The following is a 24197-nucleotide window of genomic DNA, read 5'->3' on the forward strand; positions in this document are numbered from 1 at the left end:
TCAAGGTGCTGTACTTCCGATGCAGATGACAGAAGTAGAATTCTTATCTGTTTTTTTGCGCTCGTGCCCATAGACAAACCTCGTGCCTCTGCTCGTGCTGTGTGATGCTACAATACGCAATATTCACTGACGTATCTTTAATGACCACTGCATTGTGTAATTTATCGCAAGAACAGTGAAGTGCATTAAAAAAAAAAGAACACAACAGTTTTTGTCAAACAAGTTGATAAAGTCCTCGTGGTAGAAGTTCAGCCTTTGGCTGCTCTACCACCTAACCCGCAAAACTATTTATTTTTCAAAAATATTTTTCCATTAGTATCTTACTGCCTAATATTGTGCCAGTGGAAATGTTTAGCATTCGTTTCAAAACTCTTAACATCATATGATCTCTTGACAAAATTATTTTAAAATGTCTATCAGCATTCTCAAGATGCAATAAACAGTGGTCTGAAACTCTGAATTACTAATAGGCACTGTTACGTCAGTAGAGTATATGATTGTGCAGAGTGTTTTGCACAGCGCGCTAAGACGCCAGAGGTTTCCGGTTTGAATCCCGGCCTACGCATGTTTGTTCTTTGTGAGTGTGACTTCATCAATATCATCACTCATATTCATATACACTCCGAATGGTGTACAGTGTTTCTGACTTGAGCAATCAAATTAAAAATGGTATAAAACACTAGTGCTTCAAGCATTTGTTTCACACTGAGGCATCATATTTTCTAGATAAAACAAGCATGGATCATGTTTTATCAGAACCCGGCTGACTTCATGTAATAAACACAATGAGATTGTGATTTTAAATAGACAATACATATGTCGGCTAATTCCATAAGTAAACTCTTAAGCAAAAAAAAGACCTACCCTTCCTTCAGACTTGGCGTTCCTATCCGAAATGCTCATGCTACGCCACTGATAATAATATTTCGTTTTCAACGTAGGGAGCTGTGCAAGATGTACATTGACATTGACCTGACCTTGATCGTGAATGGAGAGAGGGAAAGGTGCGGGGAGGGGTAAACCTAAGGCAACAATCGAGGTAAAACTAATCACCAGTGTAGACACAAAAAATGCAGCTGACGAAGGAGGCCAGGATATTCATCGTAAAGGATAAATATCCTCACAGGGCAGATCAGTGGAAGGGGTGCAAGAAAAATTCTGTGCCGAATTTAACAGGACACCACCCGCCAAGTCATCCATACACAAACTCATAAAGAAGTTTGAGGCAACAGGATCCGTGGTTGATAAGAAGCATGAATACCCGTGTTTGAAAAGGACCAAGGTGAAGGAGGAAGATATTCGGATGTTGCAGAGCCCCACTAAGTCCACGAGGGGGCTGTCACAGCAGGCGGGAGTGTCGCGAACAACATGCCAGAGTATCCTAAAGGACCTTAATCTGAACCCTTTCAGTTCATATCAGTGGTGGTCCCTCCATGGAAAAGAGGGAACAGGCTGTTCCCTCCTACTTATCGCCCATTGAAGCTATTATAATTATCTATATTAACATAATAACAACACTTCTTTCTCTCGAAATCAACACGCCGAAGAAAACTTTCACCGTGTCTGGACGTTTGTTTACTTCACCTACCCTCGTCGTTCCACCCTCTAGTGCCTGACGCCGAGTATTTCCAACCACGTGCGAAGGTAAACGATCCTCAAAGTCCCACTTCCCACCCACTACTCAGAAAACGCTATTTGAACGATTCAAGCAAGAGTTTGCATGGCAATTTAGACACACAAACTGTGTTTCTTCAACTTTAGCTGAAGTTTAGGTTTATTTCTTACTCTAATAACACTATTTATACTATTCAGGAAACATTTTTTATTAAATTTTGGACTCACAAAGACATTTTTTCAACTTTTAACCTATTATTTTAAAAGTTTATTTCCATTTTTTACTCAAGTAACACAATTTAAGCTATTCTGGCAGGAGTGTTTATTTCATTTTGCACTTACAAAGAGATTTTTTTTCAAGTTTTAACTTATTATTTACAAGTTTCGGCTTATTTTTTACTCTAATATCACAATTTCATCTATTCAGACTACATTTTTTTATTGCAGTTTAGACTTGCAAAGATAATTTTTTCAACTTCTTTTATTAACTTTTCTATTTATTGCCTTTTGTATCTTATAATTATTAATTTTTAACTTTGAGTTTTGTTTTTTATTTAAAAAAATTCTCTAATCACTAAGGAACAAGTACTTTTAACTAAAACTTTAGCCACAAACTTTATTATTACTATTATTATTATTATTATTATTGTTTTTTTTATGTAGTTGTTGAATGTTGTTGTTAGGGTTTATTGACTTCCACTACGCAATTTTTAGTTTGCTTCGTAGGAAAGTTTGTTTATTTCAGAGTTTCCTCAGTATTTTTTTTACTGTTAGGGTAGGTAAAGTTTCCTAAATATATGAGTAGGGTTCCATAGATTCTTGTTCTTGCATGTTTTTGATATGATGTGATCAGCACAACTCTCCAAGTGCCTTTATTGCATGTTTCCATTTTATTGAGGCTTAGTGTTCCCTAAACTATTTCCAGCTTTAAAACGAAGTAGGTGTGGCCAATAAGTTACCGAAATTTGTATTAATGCGCGCGGTGCCCACTTTCTATTCGCCAGCACTTGCCCCTCCCTCCCAGCGCACGTGTTGTCTTCGGTGTCAGTATTTTCCACAACGTTTCGAAACTAGAGTGACTTTTAAAAATGTGCAAATATTAGTTTTTAAAATGAACACTGTTGTAAATACGAAAATACGACAGATGAAGAAAATATAATAAAATAGAGGTAAACACTTACCAACGATGTCAGTTCTCGTCAATGGTAATATGCCATGTAAGAAGAATTCACACAGCTGGCCGTTGTAGCGGAGTGGTTATCACTATGCGCTACGTCGACAGGAGTCCCGAGTTTGAATCTTGGCCTGGGCATAGATGTTCTTTGTGAGTGTTATTTCATCAATTTCACCATATCATCACTTATCCTCATCCTTGCGATTAGCCTTGGCAGAAATGCGAAGTAAAATAAACCAAATGAATTATGCAATAATTTAACCAGCGTAGACAAACTCATATCCATGAAAAAAAAAAAAACATCCACTTTCGTGCTGACGGCAGCAAGTACAAAATCGGCTAAAATGTGCCATCCGCATTTTTGTTCGGCTGAATTTCCTTGCGGACCGCATAAATGCTTCTTTTTAAGACACCTGTTCAGAAGTTAACGATTCAACACAATACTCTGGATTCACCGCAATTTTGTTATCGCCACTTGTTCAAGGTTTCAAATGTAGATGTTTTGTAACACTTGCTGTTGAAGCCACATCAACATTCAATGATACTTACAACCTATAAACACTACGCAAAATCTCGAGAACCACCACACGGCAACGGAGAGGAGGGTAGGTTTTGCAGGGTTGATGGGAGGAAAGCTATAAATAGCCGTGTGCTTGAGGGTTTCGGAAGATTCTTGACCACGAGAAGTAGTGTCTCCAACTATGTTATTTTTTCCCTTATGAATTAGATACAAGAAATGTAAAGGTCTTATTACGTACACGCGTGTTGGAACATTATTAAAACTTTGTAGTTGCGAAGTTGGCTATATAGCAATTAGATACGATAACAGCTTTGGAATCTTACCGAATTGTAACGATGTTTCTATAAAGGTCGGGTAGCAACACTGAATGGCACAGTTTGCCCATCTGTAACGCCAAAAGCTTGTGTCCCCGCCCTCTACAAATTCCTTCGTGGAAGCACTTGCCAGTGTATGCATCTGGCATTTTTCTCTGACAAGCTGGGGGAATTCAGGTTCCTGAAATCTGAGCATGTTTTATGTGGGAAGTAAAGGAAAGGAAACGTAGGTGGATCATTTAATAAATGCTAAAGTAACATTCCGTACGATTTTAAGCATCACTGGTTGTATTTGCACCAAGCACTTTGGCTTTTCTCAAAGGTTTCCCTACAATCTTTTGCAGTGTTGATTTTACCTTTCTAGATAAAACGCATGAAGTTGAAAGTAGTGTGTGCGTGTTTGTGGTATATACATCAACACGTGTGTAATCTAGAGATTCCCATGTCAGTCACTGTCAGTCTAAATCATGTTTTCTGATTCTGTCTAGTCCGGTGTTTCAAGATTATAGACTTAACTTAATATTGCGAATTTGCAACACTGCACAACACAGAGTGATGGACAAGTAGCGGGAATTTCGTTAATTTGAATGAGTGAATGTCACCGTAGGTGCTTTACTAAAGAATGGTTATGAATTCATACGCAAGAATAAGGCTAGTAAATGCTTTGAACAGCATACGAAGCTGTATTAATCTAGTTTCAAGACGGCATTGAATGGACTATCTATCAGGGTGCAAAAGGTCTGCGGAGGGACTACTGCCAGAATCCACCAATAGGGCTGCACTGGCTTTCTCTAGAACACCTGCTTTTGTTTACATCCACTTCGTAGTGGAAAAATATGGACAATAGAGCCACTATATGCATGAGAGAAAGCTTGAAAATTTCGATCTCAGATAACCGTCAACCATATGTCAGAGTATTTTCGAGTATATTTTAGACTTATTATGTGCCACTAGAATATCACGGCTTGCTTAATTTTTAAGTATGTTGTGCAGTTATGGAATTTTTTGCTTTTGCTTACTAGATAAACTGTACGAAATGTTTAATATTTGTACTTTTTTGCATTTATAAGAGGCCAAACTTTTACTGTAACTAAAATTATTATGTGTCTAAGGACTGAAACCCCTTTTTACCAAGAGAACTATAACTGGACGTTTATTAATATTGTTTATTTTCCCCCTTAAATATAACAATATAATGACAAATCACAGGACAAGTCGATGTTAGCAGATGACTACGTGGCTTTTAAGTTCACCTGCCAAACTTTTTTATCCTAGAAGAAATATTTACCCTTATAGTCTTTTATTCAGGATACTTTTCAAGTATTACTGACTTTTTGGAGTGATAGACTTAATATCAGGGGTTATTTGTATCTGTTATATCATGCGAGTCTTATTTTTGCTACAATCAGGACTAAATTCCACTGAATGAAGCTTAAAGCTTAGGCTCTAAAGTACGTTGAATGGTTAATCACAGGCCAATATGAACTTTACAAAGGCTTGTAGGAGACATAGGAACACACGCCAGGGCCTTATTAGCATGCAAGAATCACTTTCAGGGAGTACTACGAGGAAACGAAGTTGATTTTTTTGAGTGCTTTACCAGTTACACAGCCAATATTTGCTATTTCAAGTAACTACATGTACCAGAACATCTTACAGCCCAACACTAACTAGACTTCAATTTATACTATATTAGGTGCTAAATGTAGCAAGAACACTGATTGTACATACTTTTGAGAATCCAACTATATCAGGATTTTTCTATGTAAGTATATATTTATTGATTACTCACTTTAACAGACCAATCAGGGAGACGGCAAAATTCACTAAACATAATACTATAATGTAGGTGATTGCATTAAAAGTAGAAATTATAACAACTACAAGATCTCACTTTTTGCTTTTGTGACTAATTGCGACTCTGAGGATGAATGCGAGATTCAAGCTGTGGGCTGCGAACTGGGTGCAGACAGTTCTCGAATATTTCTCTCTGATTCGAGCCTGAATACCACTAATGTGTCTTGTCCTCCCATGTTTGCAGCTCTTATAAAAGCCGAAACCCACCAAATTGTTCATATTCAGGACTAAGCAATCGCAAGTGTTCAAAATTGTTTCACAGCTTGCAGTCTTGTCATACACGTATATCAGCACGAAACAAAGGAAGTCTTCTCAAATACAGTTGGATCGTGAAATAATTAATGCACAGTGAAAACCCTTCCGTTACCAACACATCTAATGTGTCATCTCCCAATATGATCAAATGCTTACTCATTTATTTCTAGTGACGTACCCAAGGGAGCATTGGTGGGGTCATAACCCCATTTGATACAGTATTCCTTAAAAAAAAAAAGGAACGGCAAAGACAGGAAAAGATGGCAAAATGAAGGACTGACTACCAAAAATACGTAGTATTCGTAACCCGTCTTTCATCCGATAATCCTGGGTATGCCACTCATTATCTCGAATACATTTTTCAAAATCAACTCACCAGAAGTTTTTATCATTTCGTATTGAAGACATAAATAAGATGCATTCTTCCTGCAGGTTTGGATATTATCCTTTAGGGTGCTGTCGCCTGCCTTCAGACCTAACCTTAATAATGTCCTAATTTTCCATCTTTGTGACTTGCCTCTTCACGGCTTAGGAAGATTTCAGACTGAAGGGACAGTGATACATGTCGTATGGAATGAGCCAATCAACAGCAACATTTCACACTGTAGTTATACAAAAGGCTGCACAAACCAACGTTCGACTTGTGAAATCCTCAGGCGACACAGTGTGAAATCTCCCTTAGTAGGTCACTGTCATCGTCACCTCGAAGCGGCAGCTTGTGTTGACTACAGAAGTAAAATGTCTCCTCAACCGGTGGGAATACCCCTCAGTTTTCTTCTATCTCCTATATTTTCTGCATTTGTTAATTAAACTGGTAACATCTTATGATTTGACATACACAGAACATGTACTATGTATACATTTTAGTGCAAAATCAGTGGCTCAGTTGGTTTAGCAATAGCATGGTATGCCAGAGCCCTGATTCGGGTCCTGGTAGAACTACAATTTCCACTAAAATAACTACATATGCAACATCTTCTTGCTTTCTCTTCCCGACATTCATAAAATTTTCGGATGTCCCTTCATGGTAGTTATGTATTTGTGTGAGTGCGAACCCAGTAGGCTTAAACAAAAGTATTCTTTTATGCCATGAAATTCTCGGACTGCATACATGAAATTTTGTTCGGGCACAACTAAACCATCACTCAAAACTTTGATTTTCAGTTGATCTGCGAAGCTTATTTCTTTTTAAAAAAACTTCTGGAATACTCACTTTAGAGAGAGAGACCTTCGATCTCTTCAGCCTTCGACCTGAACTAGCACTACACTGAGGCTCCGGTAGTTCCGCTGTTGCCAATGTCTTCAGCTTTGGACCCGACCTAGTAGACATTGCTACTTTACAGTATTTAATCCTTTTCATTTTCGAATCACTAGATCTTATAAAGCGACGAATGGCCACTGACTGATCACTAATCGACTGTATGAATTGTCATACTCTGAAGTCTCATTAACCGATTTTGTTGTACAGATCAACCGGTAAATTGAAGCCCCATATTTATATCCTCATTATATTCTAGAACGTTCCGCAGATAAAACGATTCGTTAATATTGCCAGTAGTTCGACTCCTTCTCTTATTCAAGAACGTTCCCTCTCGTGCTTTCCAGAGATTAAAAATTACAACAAATCGTCCTACTTGTGGCGCTACCTTTGTTGTGCAGCTTCCAAAAACGTTTGATGCGACAACACCGAAAGCGCAAGGAAAGTTTCTGTGCAATATTATCAACAAAAAAGTTATAGAACATTCTCTGTCTTATCTTTATAATTGTGTATCTTCTTAAATTATCATCACATTATTCAAGAAGGCAAAAACAATTTTATGTAGTGTAAGCTAAAAAAATTCCTGAAGGGGATCGAGCCCCTTATCCCCACCTTGGATACATGCTATTAACAATAACAAGGTTATAGAACATTTTCCATCTTACCTCTATAATTATTACTCTCAAATTATCATCATATTATTCAAGTACATTTAACCTAATTTTATCTAACGTAAACAGAAAAAATCCTAAAAAGGGGGCTCTAGTTCCTTGATCCGCACCTTGGATGCATGCTATTAACAATAACAAGGTTATAGGACATTCTTCGTCTTGCCTCGATAATTATCTATCTCCTTAAATTATAGTCACATTATTCAAGAAGCCAATAGCCTAATTTTATCTAGAGTAAACTGTAACATATCCTTTGGGATGGCACGAGCCCCTGAGCCCCACCTTGGATACACACTATTAACAATAACAGGATTATAAAACATTCCCCGTCCTGCCTCAATAATTATATCTCTCCTTAAATAATTGTCACATTATTCAAGAAGTCAAAAACCTAATTTTATCTAGTGTAAACTGACAAATTTCCTGGGAGAGAGGTCTCGAGCCCCCTGATCCCCATTTTGGATATGTAACAGGGTTACAGAACCTTATCCACCTTTCCTCGATAATTATTTCTCTCCTTAAATTATCCTCACATTATTTTATTTCACACCTCAAGAAATCAAAAACCTCATTTTATCTAGTGTAAACCGAAAACTTTCGGTGAGGGGGGGGGGGCTTGAGCCCCCAAAGCCCCCCCCCCTTGGATACGTGCCTGCTACACCGGACATCGAACTCAGGACCCTTTGATTACTAGGCAACAATGATATCACTAGGACATCGGGCAGGCCTTAAATAGCTAAATTCTCGACATTTCTTTCATAAATGTATGTAATTTCATTTTATTTAAGAGTTAATACAACAAGTGTGGTGAACCCAATGTTTTAGAATGTTGAAATGGAAATATAGAAATATAATAAAGTTTCTCATTATGATAGACGTTCTCCAGAGCACAGTCGTAAAACTAGACATCTTGTAATCAATGTGCCTTTTCCTGATATCCAGTAAGGCCGCATAATGTTTCAGTATCCAATTTAAATGTATTGCCAGTTGCTATAAGCCCATTCGTGCATGAAGTGATTTTAAAATGTACTGTAGATACAAATAATGCAATTCCTGTACTTTCTTTCAGTTCTTATCCAGCTATAAGCCCATTCGTGCATGAAGTGATTTTAAAATGTACTGTAGATACAAATAATGCAATTCCAGTACTTCTTTTCCCCGAAACTTGCAAATTATTATAATCAGTAGAGCCCGGAAGTTTGGCAAAATGCCTCTTTTTATCTACTGCATGTTTCGAATGTTTTAGAAGCCTTTTCATTTTGCCTATACTGCCTATTTTTTAATTATAATGCCTTTTTTTTGCATTTTTCAATGAAATTTGACACTTTTTTGAAAAAATGTGTATTTTTCTCCCAAGAAACGTTGTTGGAAATTATTTTAGATACAAAAATTTCAAATTATAAATGCTCATTCTCGATTAGAAGTGTCATTTTTTCATTGAAATGTCTGTGTACCGGAATAACATTGACTTCAGGTTCAGGTTGATTTAAAAACGCGAGCTTAGACGAAAGTCGGCGAACTTTGGGATTGTAACAATTAATGCGAACAAAGGCGGTAGCATGCTATCAGAAATAATATCTGTGCTTGCAACAAAGAGCGGCGATTTCCTACAAGTTGTTCGCGCGGTCATTGTTTCCCCAGTCGGCATCAAAAGAAACTGGAGCTTCGGTAAAAAAGAAAGAATGAAAGAAGTAAGTTGAATCAACGAAGCATTCGAAGCAATATTCTTTATTCCAGATTCGAACACACAAAAGGTCGCATCATGCCAAAATTTAGCATGCCGTTAAACAGTAAGTTACAAGGATACATCCGCGAATTTGGCGCAGATACGTTTACTACCGATGGATCAGTTTTGTTGTGCAAAGTATGTGGCAAAGCAGTTAATCACGAAAAGAAATACTTTGTATCTCAACATCTGAACACTGCTAAACATAAAGATGCTGCTTTAAAAATGACGGGACAGAAGAAATTATCCTTCATTTCAACAGCTGTTTGTTCATCCAATAGACAAACACAATTTTCTTTTGACCTATGCAAGGCTTTCATGGTAGCGGGAATTCCTTTCTGGAAGCTGGAAAACAATACACTAAAGAATTTCGTGGAAAAATACACGAAGGAAGTTGTACCGTCAGAATCTACTCTAAGGAAAACATATTTAAATGCTTGCTATGAACAGACTCTGCAAAAGATTCGTGACGAGGTTTGTGGGAAAAAGATTTGGATTTCGATAGATGAGACGACAGATGCTACAGGAAGATACCTAGCCAACGTCATCATTGGACCCATGGAAACATCCTCATCCTTGTCATTTCTTCTGACTGTAGAAGAGCTGGAAAAGGCTAATGGCTCATCAATAGCTCAGTTATTCACAAATTCGATCTGTTTTGTTTTGATCTGGCCAGAAGGAACACAACACAATGATGTCCTCCTTTTCATTACAGATGCTGCTCCGTACATGAAGAAAGCCGCGCGGGCATTGAAAGTGCTGTTCCCCAACATGATTCATCTCACATGTTTAGTTCACGGCATACATAGAGTCGCTGAAGAGATAAGAATGTTGTACCCTAAAGTAGACAAGTTAATTTCAAACACCAAGAAAATATTTCTGAAATCTCCTTCCAGATGTCGGATTTTTAAGGAAGTAGCACCCGAGCTTCCTCTTCCTCCACAAGCCGATTATCACGAGGTGGGGGACCTGGATTTCAGCTGCAGTGTACTATGCAAACAACCTGGAAACGATCCGTGCTGTGATGGGACAATTATCAGAAGAGGATGCTGCTTCAATTTCCGAGGTGAAAAAACTTTTGTGCTGTTCAGATCTCAGCAGTGATCTTGCATTCATTTCAGTGCATTATGGTAAGTTGCCAGAGACTATTACGAAACTAGAGAAAACAGGTGAAACCCTTCCAACATCCTTGCAGATCTTTCAGGAAACAGTTGACCAGCTAGGAAAAGTGCCGGGAGAAAAGGGACTGGCTGTTTATGAAAAATGCAAACGTGTTGTGGCAGCTAATGAGGACTTTGAAAAATTTTTAAAAATTCGTGATGTTCTTAACGGTGAAAAGTGTGATCTTGAAATGAGTCCATCTAAAATAGCTTCATTTATGTACGCCCCAGTTACTTCAGTTGAAGTAGAAAGATCATTTTCCATTGTAAAAACCGTTCTTTCTGACAGGCGATTAAGTATGACTGTTGATAACTTAAAGAAGCATCTTGTAGTCATGTGCAACCAGCATACACTGTAAGTAACATTTTGTACACATATTCATAAAAATATCATGTAATGTTTGAGTATTAGAAAGTAACAAAACAATTTTTGTTTTTGCCTTTTAGTGCCTATTTTCCACATTATAAATGCCTTTTTGCCTGCCTATTTTAACGAAAATAAATGCCTGAACTTCCGGGCTCTAATAATCAGTAATTCAACAAATAAAAAACATACATTTATAAAGTAAATAATTAAAACTATTTGTTATTGATTGAATGATTTGGTTTATTTTACTTCACCTTTTTGTCACTTTTGGCTAATCTCGAAGATGAGAATGAGTGATATGATGAAATGGATAAAGGGAAACTCACAAAGAACACCCACTCATATCCTGGAATTTGAACCTGCGACCCCTGGCATTGTAAATATCATCTTGCATACTGAAAACTGTTCCAATGAGTGACACACATATTATATGTACACATACACAAACATACATACATAGATACATGGTTATCACAGCTTACTACAGTACTAGGGGACCCAGGCTCGAATCCAAGTCTGGTCTTGGGTGTTTTTGGTGAGTATCTTTTCATCAATTTCATCATATCACTCATCTCATCATTACCATAAGCGAAAATTGACAGAAAAGCGACACTACATAAAAATCAATGAATCAGTCATACAGTCATGGATACATACATTAAGTTGGTGAAAGATAACTGATACTAATAACCCTAACTTAGCCTTGGGTAAACTAAGGTTAATTATGAATCGGAAACAATGCGATGCTATTTTAGCGATTATGTATTATTTTATTTATTCATTCAGGCTATTTGTGGTAGCAAAAAAAAAAAAAAAATTAACCAACGGCGAAGTTATATCAATATTTGATAACCCTGCAGTTGTTGATTCTCCTGAACAAGACTGTGAGTCATGCAAAACACAATTGCCTGGTCTCAATTATGAATTTTTGAATGTTTTTATGTATTACAAAATGCTTTGTTACATGCTGGATACAAACAGGGTTTCTCTCCAGCCTGAAGATCAGAATGTCTATTAACAAATTCTTCCTTGGAAATAATTTATTACATGTTGACCACACAAAAGGCTTCTAACCACAATAAACTTTGGAATATTCTTCAAGATAACATATATCTCCAAATAATCTGTTGTACACTAAACATGGAAAGGGTTAACTATCAGCATGAATTCTTGAATGTCTTGTGAGAACATCCTTGCGTGCAAACGATTTGTTACAAGTTGAACATACGTAAGGCCTCTCTCCACTGTGAATTCTTATATGTTTATTAAGATTTGTCTTCTGCCAAAATGATTTGTTACATATTGAACATACAAAAGACTTTTCAGAACTATGATTTTTAGAATGTTTATTAAGATCTGACAACTCTCTAAATGATTTGTTGCACGTTGAACACGGAAAAGGTTTCACACCAGTATGAATCTTTGAATGTCTTGCAAGAACTTCTTTGCGTGAAAATGATTTGTTGCATGTTGAACACACATAGGGCTTCTCTCCAGTATGAATTCTTAAATGTTTACAAAGATCATCCTTCCGTACAAATGATTTGTTACACATTGAACACACAAAAAGATTTTCAACATTATGAATTCTTGAATGTCTTTTGTGATCTCCCTTTCGTGTAAATGATTCGTTACACGTTGAACACACAAAAGGTCTCTCACCAGTATGAATTTTTGTGTGTTCCTTAAGATACTTCATCTTCTTAAATGATTTGTTACACGTTGAACAAAGAAAACATTTCTCTACATTATCTCTTCGCCTGTGAACCACAAGTTCAAATTTGTGACCGAACAAATTAGTGTCATCATTGCAAACAGCACTACCTTCAGTCTTTGAAGACTCTGAATATCCTCTTCTCCCTGTAGAATCTAAGTTAGCTTCATTATTATTTGACTGAGAACAGTTAGCTGTTGGGAGCGTTACGCTGCAGGAAGGAGATTCAAAGTGTAGTGATAGTGATCCAAAATTAATATCTGAAACAATATCCAAATGTTCTTGTTGAAAGTCTCTTCCAATCAATGTGTATTCCAGTGATAACCTACAAAAAGATATACATAATTACAAGCAATTTATCGACAGGCTATTTGAGAACAACTTAACTAATATCTTGCATAGCTATAAATTATGGTCCCGGGTTTGATACCCGGTGGAGGAACATAGTGGTTTGGACCCCATTTTAAACTGTAGGTCCATCCCAATTAGCTGGACTTAAAACACCAAATGTACCAACCAGCCAAGCTTTAAATTGCATTACTTCATTCTCTCAATGTAAATGAGCAATTAGCAACTATGACACAATAATGAAGAATCAAGGATTAATTCAACATAAAAATACCATGCATGAAAAAAGTAACTTCAAGTACTGTTGTACAACTGATAATAATGTGCTGTATATTTTTTTTAAAAAAAGGTGGTATTTTCATTTCTAGGCGATGTTAGTATTTTATTAATTATATCTATAACTTTATGTTCTAATAAGGACAGGACTCAATGAATATTATTGCGTAGTATTGAAATTTTCTGGCAAACTACATTGTACTCGTATGACTAAACTGCTCACACTTTCCGATTCCCTACCATATAGGATAATACAGTATGTTCTTTGTCTTTCTCGATTTGGCTAGGGCTTTACAGGAACTGAATTAAAATATATTTATATATATATTGCAATATCTTTTACTGAAAAGTAAATAATTATAATTAATGTGATATAATCACTCAGAATTATTTCAAATCCAAGGGTGGAGGTTTTCTACTTTTGAAATTTGCATTCTATTGCATGAGCTTTTGCAGATTTTTGACCCAAGTGTCGGCCCTTGAATTTGCACCTGGTGGAACACTGCTGCAAAGTTCAGGGCATGTAAGGGTTACATGGAACAAGGTAACATGAAAGGGTACATGAAAGGGTTACATGGCAGTTTCTGTAGTTGTTTCATTCAAGGTCATGTTTCCTTCTAACAGTCATCCTGCTCTCTCCCCCTTTCCTTTCCAGTGGCAATGGTGGTTGACTTTGGGGTTACCATGTTATGTCTTTTGAGATTGATTGATTTGCTTTATTTTACTTCGCTTTTTGTGCCACTTTCGGCTAATTTGCGAAGATGGGGATGAGTGATGAAATTGATGAATGGACACTCGCAAACATCCATGCCTAGACAAGGATTCGAACCCGGGACCCCTGGGTCTTTTGTGAGCTTATACCATGTGACATGCTTGTTCTTTGTGCTACGTATTATGAGTGTAGTCATCTTTGTGCACAGAAAGGTTAATCAGGACTAGATCTACAGTTTAAAGTTGAATCTGAACCACTATGTGGCTTGGCACTCTTTGGTTTCTTGATTTGTGTTCGCATCATGTTATCATCCTTGGCTTAATGTAAAGTCTGGCTGAAACATGTCAGTATTTTCTGCTATGGAGAATTTCATTAAGTGTGCATTGCAAGTGTGTGAATAGTTCTGATTCATTTTGCTAAGCATATGATAGTTATATGCTGCCTGAACAAATAAAAATGTTACAGACGTTTACTCAAAATGCAAAATGCTTATAATGCTTACATTGGTATAAAACTTGCAGTTAAATGGTGGTCGAGCACACTATGTGATAGACTTCAATCTTGGCACAGAAGTGTATGGGTTCAAGTTCTGGTTTGGACATGCATGCTCTTTGTACCACTTCATCAGTTTCATCAATTATTACTCATCCTCACCATTACAATAAGACCAATGATGCACAAAGCAAATAAATAAATAAATAAATATCAAAAATATAAATACAAGATAAACAGTTAGCTCACCATTTTTACAAACTTGAAATGCAAGGTACAGTCTTTCTCTGCCTTGGGCATGAACCTAAAGATCATACTAGAGGCTACAAGCTTTAACCTAGCACAGTAGTTTAAAACTGTAGACTTTCTTCTGCAAGCCAACTTTCCAAGGCATCTTGTTGGTATTTTCAACCATATTGGCAGAACTGAGTCTTTTGTTGCCACATTGTCGGTCGAGTTATTGTTTTTAGTCCACTTTATGCACGCACAGGCTGACCGGGACTGGACCTACAGTTTAAAATGGGATACGAACTATTGTGCAATGTGCCTCCACAGAGAATCAAACCCAGGATACCTTGATTTCAGGATAAAAACGTTACCACTATGCCTTAAATAATTGTGAAGGTCAATGATTGTGAATACTTGAGAAAACTCTTAGCGAAGAGAAAACTAAATATATGCTTACAGGCCAAAACCAAGTATTAGATAATAATCAAAATATAATTAAATTATAACAACTCGTTTGTATCAGTTTCCAAATTAAAGTACTTAAGAGTAATACTAACAAATGAAAATGATACTAACCCTCCATAACCCACGTGGCAAGTGCTGCATTTTTTAAAATTTTGAATTATTTTTCTTACCAGCGCAATAATGACTGGGAAAGCACTAGGTAATTATCTACACTATTCCTACAAAAACATAGGCGTTCACACCTTTTTTTCTGGTGTTCTTTCAGTTGCTTGCATGCCTCTGAAGTAACCAGTCCCACTTAGGCAGCACTCAGTACCATGCGAGGGAAGTTTCCTACTCTAAATCATAGAACGCCAGCCACGAATTTGGCAAAAATAAAAATGATAAAATTACAGTACATTGTTTGGAATGCAAATTATTTGTATGCAGACACCATTGCAGTGACCATACGATATGTCAGAGTTGTCAAAATAACAATATTGAAAAGTAACATTATTCGGTTCCTTTTATTTGAGTCAGTATGGCTTTCTTTACGTATATCTCATAAAAAAAAGGAGAAATATATTGAGATTTGAACATTTTAAAAATATTTTGTAAGTTTCTTCGAGTTTTATTTCATACATTTGATTGCCTTTTCTGCGAGTCAGTAAAATCTGGACTGAGAAATTTGGAACAAATAGCTCCTTTCTAAGCCAATATAAGTTGTACGATTTCAATTCGTTTTGAGATAGGTTGAATTTTTTTAAAAAATACGTTGAAAGTTTTGTGAATGGTGAGTTCATTTTTTAGTTCCTTCATTATATGGAAAACTTGAAACTTCTAATTATTTTTGAGAATAATGTTTTGGTGCATTTGTTTCAAGAGTATAAGCTTGTAATCTATGAGACACTTTCATTTTTTCATTTATTTCCTTTAATAGCTAATAAAAATGTCCAAAATGGACGTGTTTGCAATCATATATTTCCTGATTTCCAGTAAGTGTTAGTGTAATTCAACATCGATTGGCATCAATAATTCCTGTAACATTGGTTTTCATAGGGTGGCAATGAGTGCCGTGTGTAGGACATTTGTGCTACTATGAGGGTGCGGATGACAAAAGGTTAAAGAGGAAATAAAAAGCACACTTAATTCAAGAAATATATATTATCTTTCTCTTCTCATATGATATCTAAGAAACTAAAAGTTAAAATATACAAAACTGTAATTTTGCCTGTGCTATTATTAGGATTTAAAACTTGGCCCTTTACATTAAAAGAGGAACATAAACACTCTTCTGGTAGAGTGGTCTCTCGTAAAGGTGACTACAATCAACTCATGCTGACGAGGTATACTGCCACATTTATTATTTCTGCAGTTAGAAATATTTTTAGTTCAGAGTGGCCAGATAACTTTGGAGGAATGTACATCACGGTCACATGTTGCATGAGCAGCTCTGGCACACCAAATCAGAATGGGCTTCTCATGTTGGCTACTTGTGACACAGAAATTCTACAAACACAGCAGATATTTCTCCATGGACCATGCTTCAGCTCAGTGCTATGAAATTCTGGTTTTGTAAATATTTTTGAATCTTGACAAATTACACTAGTCAACAAATTTAAACTTTTTTTCTGCAACACGGGAAAAAAAGGGTCAGTTTAACTAAATCAAACCTCCTGAACACGAAAATGATAGTAAAAATGTCGTAACACGTAACGTTTTTGTGTTACACTGGTAAAGAGGATTGTAGTGAAGGCGACGAAAATATATTACGTGACTTGTATTTTAACTAGGTTACGAATGCAGTTATTACACTTGTGTGAGTAAATATCATCAATAAGATGTAAAAAAGATCAAGGTACAAACACGTAAACATATGTGTGTGTGTGTATATATGTAATATACACAATATACAGCTATCACAATGGATGCAATTACCCTTATTTCCTCCTCTTGTAATGTTTATCACTATCTCTAACTGGGAACCAGCAGTAATCGCCCATCGTGTGAGGATCCCATCTACCTTGATATCTCTGCTCCATTGTGCGAGTATCTTGATGGAATCGTTCCCCTTGTTCATCACTGACGGCTCCTAAGTTCTTTGGGGAAAAAATCCAGGTGGGAGTGGAGAAAGTGGATTTTGAGCGACATTCGACATCGAAGCTTTGCATAAGAATCAAGGAGTTCCAGAACTAATTGAGTATAGTTTGGTGCTTTAGTATTGCCCAGAAATCCATTCACCACTGCACTAAAAGCCTTCCAGGCAACTAGTACTTTGACACTTAACTTCCTATTAAAGTTGTGATCTCTCAACAGTTTCCGAATTTGGGGGCCAACGAATATTCCCTCTTTCACTTTAGCATCACTTAGTTTTGGGAAGAAGCTCCTGAGGTATGCAAAACCATCTCCATCTTTGTCCACGGCCTTTACAAAATTCTTCATGAGGCCTAATTTGATATGCAAAGGAGGAATAGCCCTACTGTCCCACGAGCAAAGAAATCAACAATGCTTTGTAAACCCACATTGGAGTCCCATTAATATGGCAATGACCTTTAAATCGCCACAAATCTGCCAGCAGTATTTGTTATATTGAATCATATTTAACAAGACAGACATACTGTCATATGTTTCCTTCATCTCAACAGAATGTGCGAATGGTATGGATGGTTTTTGGTTGCCATTGTGTAACAACACTGCTTTCAGGCTACTTTTGGACGAGTCTATAAACAGTCTCCATTCCTCAGGAATGTGCTCCAACCCAAGTTTATCCATTAAACCGTCTATATTTGTACATACACAGAGGGAATTTTTCATTTCAAAGTAGCCTGAAAACTGTTCATGTCTCTTTCTGAAATGGGTAATTCTAGTTCCGGAAGCCAGCAGATCCACTGTTGAAGTCGAGATCCAAGCACCTCAGCCTGCTGCTTAGTTAGATACATATCTCTAACCAAGTCATTCAGTCTGGACTGGTCGACAAGGAGTGGTTCCATCTCTGGTTGTGGAAAATAGCTTGGATCATTGGAAGTGGACGGGATGGGTGGCTCTTCTTCTTCTGCAAAAGATTCCTCTAAATGTGAGGGTGGGCTAGGGATTGGAAGTTCAGGTGCATGTGGTATGGGTCTCATAGCGGAAGGAATATTGGGGTACACAATACTGGATTTTGTTCGTTTAGAATGTCCCGCTATGCTTGTTAGGCAGAAGTAACAGTCCTCAGCATGGCTACTCGGTTCACGCCAAACCATTGGCACCGCAAATGCCATAGCACGGGTTTTGTCTCCACGAAACCACCTCACAAGAGTTGAATAACAAGTCACACAGCATACATGGGGAGCCCACACTTTGTCTTGATCACCAACATTGCACCCGAAGTAGCTATAATACGCTTGTTTTAACGTTTCTGTCAACATTCGGCGTTGACTTTTCAAAGTGTACTGCCCGCACACATAGCAGAAATTGTTTGGTAAATTTATACAAGCACGTCGGTTTTTCTTCATTGCAGTATCACCCAAGTAACTTTAACACAACTTCTCTACCTCAAAGCACGTAATACTGAACTCATTAAATCACACTCCCTTCAGTCTGTAGAGCATTCTCCCTTATCTTATCTTATCAGTAACTCATTCTGGGGGAGGGAAGCAGCCTTTTTGAACGTCAACAATGGAAACACAGCCAGAAAAAGAAACAAATCTTTTTATAAGTGTGTTTGTTTATACATTGTTGCAAAATTTATTTTCATTGTTGCCCAAAATCATATAAATTGGAATCCAAATGTAAATAACGTATCCACGTTATACCGGATATGACGTCACGTGTATCTCTGAAATGTTACGTGATACAAAAATTTCAGTTGCAGATCTGAAATCAGCACATCCGAATTAGTTAAGAACACATGTTACCTTTGATGTTGCAAAATGGTTGTTGACTAGTGTTATATATTCACGATTATTTAAAGTTAGCACAAGAGAGGAGTACAATAACACAAATAATTGAACGAAATAAGTAAATTATTTCTTGCACATTAAAACATATGCTAGAGCACAAGAGACTTGGCTCTATTTTGAATTTTTGAATTATTTTGATGTATTACTCCTTTTGTCAAAATGATCTCTTACAGTCTGAAATCCAGAATGTCTACTAAGAGCTTCCTTACTTGCAAATAATTCATTCCATGTTGATCACACGCAAGGCTGTTCAGCACAATCAATTTTTGAATGTTCTTTAAGATACCACACATCTATAAATAATCTGCTGAATGTTGATCACCAGGGAACAGATTTACATGTAAATACATACATATTTATGTATGAAGCTGAAATCAATTATATTTTGTATTATCCTTGCACATCATGATATGTTGACTCGAGAAAAAAGTTTTTATTTTTTCATATTTGTACAAATATAATGACATGTTGACTCGAAAAAAAAATAGTTTTTATTCTCAATATTTGTACAAATATTAGGTTTGGCTTGGGAATAACCAACAAATTTGAAATACACTCCCATTGCTTATTGCGATATTGAATGCAGTTTTAGTCAATATAAATCCATCTTAAGAGACTACAGAAGAAAATTCACGTTCAAACAACAAAATTTTGTTATTCATTGTCTTCGAAACAGAAAATAAAACACATTTTGTGTTGTTTCATAATTAATGTCATTGTAAGCATATTGTATTTTTTGTAGCTCGTGTAGTGTCTTATATTATTAAAGTGGTAATTTAAAAAAAGGTTTAATCCATATTTAAGTCCATGTTATGGCGAAAATAAATATATATTTATATATTTAGCACATTTTTACTACATATACTGTAAATCCGTTTCCTGTTGATCACAAGGGACTTCTTTTCACTTTCAATTCTCAAATATATTCTAAGAAATTCCTTACGTTAAAATGATTCGAAACAAATTGAACACGCAGGAGGTTTTCCAACACCATGAATTTCTAAATTTTATTTCAGATTGAGCAACTCTCTAAATGATAAGTTGCAAACGAAACAGGGAAAGAGTTAATTACTAGCATGAATTCTGAAATGTCTTGCAAGAAAGCACTTGCTTGCAAATGATTTGTTACACGTTGAACACACATACGGCTTCTCTTAAGTATAAATTCTTAAATGTTTATTAAAACTTGTTTCATGTCTAAATGACTTGCTACATGTTGAGCACACAAACGGTTTCACTTCAGAATGAATTCTTAAATGTCTTTTAAGATCATTCTTGCGTGTGAACGATTTGTTACACGTAGAACATACGTAAGGCCTCTCTCCACTATGAATTCTTGAATGTTTACAAAGATCGTCCTTCCGTACAAATGATTTGTTACACGTTGAACACACATAGGGCTTCTCTCCAGTATGAATTCTTAAATGTTTACAAAGATCTTCCTTCCATTGAACATGCAAAAAGTTTTTCAACATTATGAATTCTTGAATGTCTTTTGAGCTCTCTTTCTAGTGTATATGATTTGTTACATGTTGAACACACATAGGGCTTCTCTCCAGTATGAATTCTTAAATGTTTACAAAGATCTTCCTTCCGTGCAAATGATTTGTTACACGTTGAACATACAAAAGATTTCTCACCAATATGAATTTTTGTGTGTTCCTTAAGACACTTCATCTTCTTAAATGATTTGTTACACGTTGAACAAAGAAAGCACTTCTCTACAGTATCTATTCCCCTGTGAACTACAAGTTCATATGTCTGATCGAACAAATTAGTGTCATCATTGCAAATATCACTACGCTCAGAGTTTGAAGACCTTGTAGATACTAAATTAGCTTCGTTATGTGTTACCTGAGAACACATAGCTGTTGGAAGCGATAAGCTGCAGAAAGGAGATTCATTTTGTAGTGATATTGATCCAAAATTAATATTTGAAACAATATCCAAATGTTCTTGTTAAAAGTCTCTTCCAATCAATGTGTATTCCAGTGATAACCTACAAGGAGATATACGCAATTAAAAGCAATTTATTGACATGCTATTTGAGAAAACTAAACTAATACCTGCCTCAGCTCTAAATTACATTATTTGATTTTATCAATGTGAATGACCAAATATGACAAAATAATGAAGAATCAGTGATTAATTCCACATAAAAATACCATGTGTAAAACACTAAAAGGAAGGTCAAGTACTGTGGTATACCTGACGGTAATCTATATTTATCCAAAACAAGAGGTGCTGTTTTGTTTCAAAGTAATCATCGCAATTAGCGAAAAGTGATAAAAAGCGACACTATTATCCATACCAGCTAACTGTAGACCAGATGAACGAGAACAAGTCTCTGCGGAAGTTGTGACGCGAGACGGCTCCACCAATGAACACTGAGAGAAACAGGATTGTGTAATGGGCAATGGGAGTTCTCCCGAGATTCTTCCCATTCCCTCCAGTGTTGCAAACTTTTGAAAAGGATAATACCGAACGCACATGGCAAACAGGCCGTATTTTTGTCTCCAGGTCCGTACGATTGGTTTAAAAATTTTTAGGGAAATATTAGAAATAAAACTGCAAGAGCAAATTTTCACAAGCAGTGCATTTAGCGTACGGACTAAGGTCTGGACCGTACATCCGTACATGTATGGTCAGGACCGTACGGTTGGCAACACTGCACTTTCACCACTTGATTTTCCTCTTCCTCCTCTGCCGATATGCGTGGCCCTGCTCTACAGTTAGCTGGGACAGGGTATATGTAAAAATTAATGAATCAATCACATATGGATACATATATTAAATTGGTGAAACTGATATTATCAGTTACTAATTGGAAACAATGTTAGCAAAAATAGTATATTTTATCCACTCTTTCTGCTGATACGCTTTAGGGTCATTCCATGTCAAATCAACCATGGAAGTCAACAAATTTAGGAAATTTTGCACACATCACAATTCAATCATAATCATAATCTTTATTGATCGGTTGACCCATTTTTTCATGGGTATGGTTTTCGTCCAGATACATGAAAATATAAGGTATGGTATACAAGCAATTACAGTATAAGAACAAAAGATTTTTACATGCTGCACATATGTGATAAAAAATAAAAAAATAAATTGTACATTACATATACAATATTAAAAACAATGAGAAGCATATATACCTGTATAATATATATATTACATGTATCACTTTTTTAAATTAGAGTTACATTATTCCTTCTATGGTATTATTACATTTCTTTGTCCACTTGATATTTGTACCCAATCTAATTTATAGTTCATTAATGTTATACAGAACTCTGCCTGTAAGGTATTTTTTGATTAGGAGCAATTTTTCTTAAACGGAGTGATATTTTTTAGACAGGTGGGAAGGTTGTTGTGGAATTTTATGCCTGCAGAATGTGGTGATCTGTCTGTCAGAATTAATCTGTTAGTCTGTATATTGGAATTTTTGTCTGTCTTGTATTATGTCCATGAATTTCTTCATTTCTTAATTGTGTCTTGTCATTAAGTACATAGATAATAGATTTATAAACATAGAGTGAGTATACAGTCATAGTTTTGTTTTCGCGAAAGGCAATTCTGCATGTGGATCTGGATGGTATTTTGCATATAAGTCTAACAGCCCTTTTCTGTAGTGTGAACACTCTTTTTGTATGTACATGAGCTGCCCCTCCCCAAGCTGTAATACAGTATTCTAATTGAGGATAAATAAGACCATAATACAGGATCATATTGATTTCCTTAATATTATATTGAGAAAGGATTTTCAATATTTAAAGATTTCTTGTGAGTTTATCACAGATATAGTCAATATGACATGCCCAATTTAATTTATCATCGATGGTCAATCCTAGGAATTTTACATGGTTAGCATACTCTACTTCACATTCATCTAAGTAAACCACTAAGTTATCAAAGTTCTTCTTGTTGCCAGGGTTAAAAATCATGAAATTTGTCTTTTGATGGTTTACATTTAGGCTATTAATGTTCAAGTACTGGGTTATTTGATTAATTGAGATGTAAGTCTGAATTTCTAGTTGTTCTTTTGTTTTTGCTCTACATATTATGCTAGTGTCATCTGCATAGGTGATAGTTTGAGTCATGTTGTTCATCGGTATGTCATTGATGTAAAGGATGAATAATAATGGACCAACTATAGATCCTTGAGGGACACCTATCTTTAACGATTTGTAGCTGGAGTAGAAGGTTTTGATAGATGAATTATCTGTGCTCAATTTGAGTGCATTGTATTCGATCAGAGAGAAATGATTTAATTAAGTTAAATGTGCCACCTCGGATACCTAAACTATACAGTTTATGCACAAGTGTGTTGTGGTTGAGAGAGTCAAATGCTTTGGACAGAGCTAGAAATACTGTACTTGGATTTTCATTGTCCTCCAAGGCTTCAGTAATTACTTTTGTAAACTGTACAGTTGCAGAATTCGTTGATTTCTTGAAAAAATAATTTCCATAGAAATGAATTGCCGTCATATTACAGTAAAAACTGCATATTGCGGAACCTCTGTAAGAAGGGAATTTGTAAATATGGAAAAAAAGTCCCCAGAACGGACCGATTTTATACCTGAAAATGACCTGCTTAAGGCGGAAATCTCCTTAACGCGGAAACATAACACCATTTAAAGAACAACGAGATGTTTTTATTCTCAGTAAGACAGAAATTTCTTCCCTTATTTTTTTCACTCGCAAGAAAACAATGCAATACTGTAAGTGGAACATGCCTCTGTTATCACTCGCTTATCAGTAACATTGTCAATATGAAAAATGTGCTACAATATTCATAGCTGTTACGATTCAGTTTCTTTCTTTCATCTCTTACCCTCTTCCTCCATCTTTCTTTGTCTATTTCTCCTCTGTTCTTTAGTCATCTTTCAATTTTTCTTGTTATCTCTCTTTCTTTCTTTCTTTCTTTTTTCTTCACATTTATCTCAATCTTTCTTGTAACGTATTGGCTGCGTACTAGAAAAAGGGACAATAAAGCCTTATGGGAAGCGTGAAGAAATAGGTCCGGGATCAATTAATGTACGCGCTATAAAGTAAGCAACAATCAAGAGTTACAAGTAACAAATTGTTGAGGTCATTGGCCAGCGCTTTAACACCGCCAC

At 36.1% G+C, this 24197-nt stretch overlaps 1 protein-coding gene across 1 annotated transcript in view; it reads right to left on the minus strand.

Annotated features, from left to right (window-relative positions):
• Positions 1-20546: 20546 nt before the first annotated feature.
• The window catches only part of LOC145991146 (uncharacterized), a 150591-nt gene continuing 146940 nt past the window's right edge, over positions 20547-24197 (minus strand). The window contains exon 3 of the mRNA XM_083126951.1: positions 20547-21070. Coding sequence (XP_082983077.1) covers positions 21031-21070 — 40 coding nt within the window. The 3' untranslated portion in view covers positions 20547-21030. The remainder of the gene's footprint in view (positions 21071-24197) is intronic.

This window comes from Lepisma saccharinum, chromosome 8, assembly GCF_977018435.1.
Source record: "Lepisma saccharinum chromosome 8, izLepSacc3.1, whole genome shotgun sequence".
Classification (NCBI taxonomy): Eukaryota; Metazoa; Arthropoda; class Insecta; order Zygentoma; family Lepismatidae; genus Lepisma; species Lepisma saccharinum.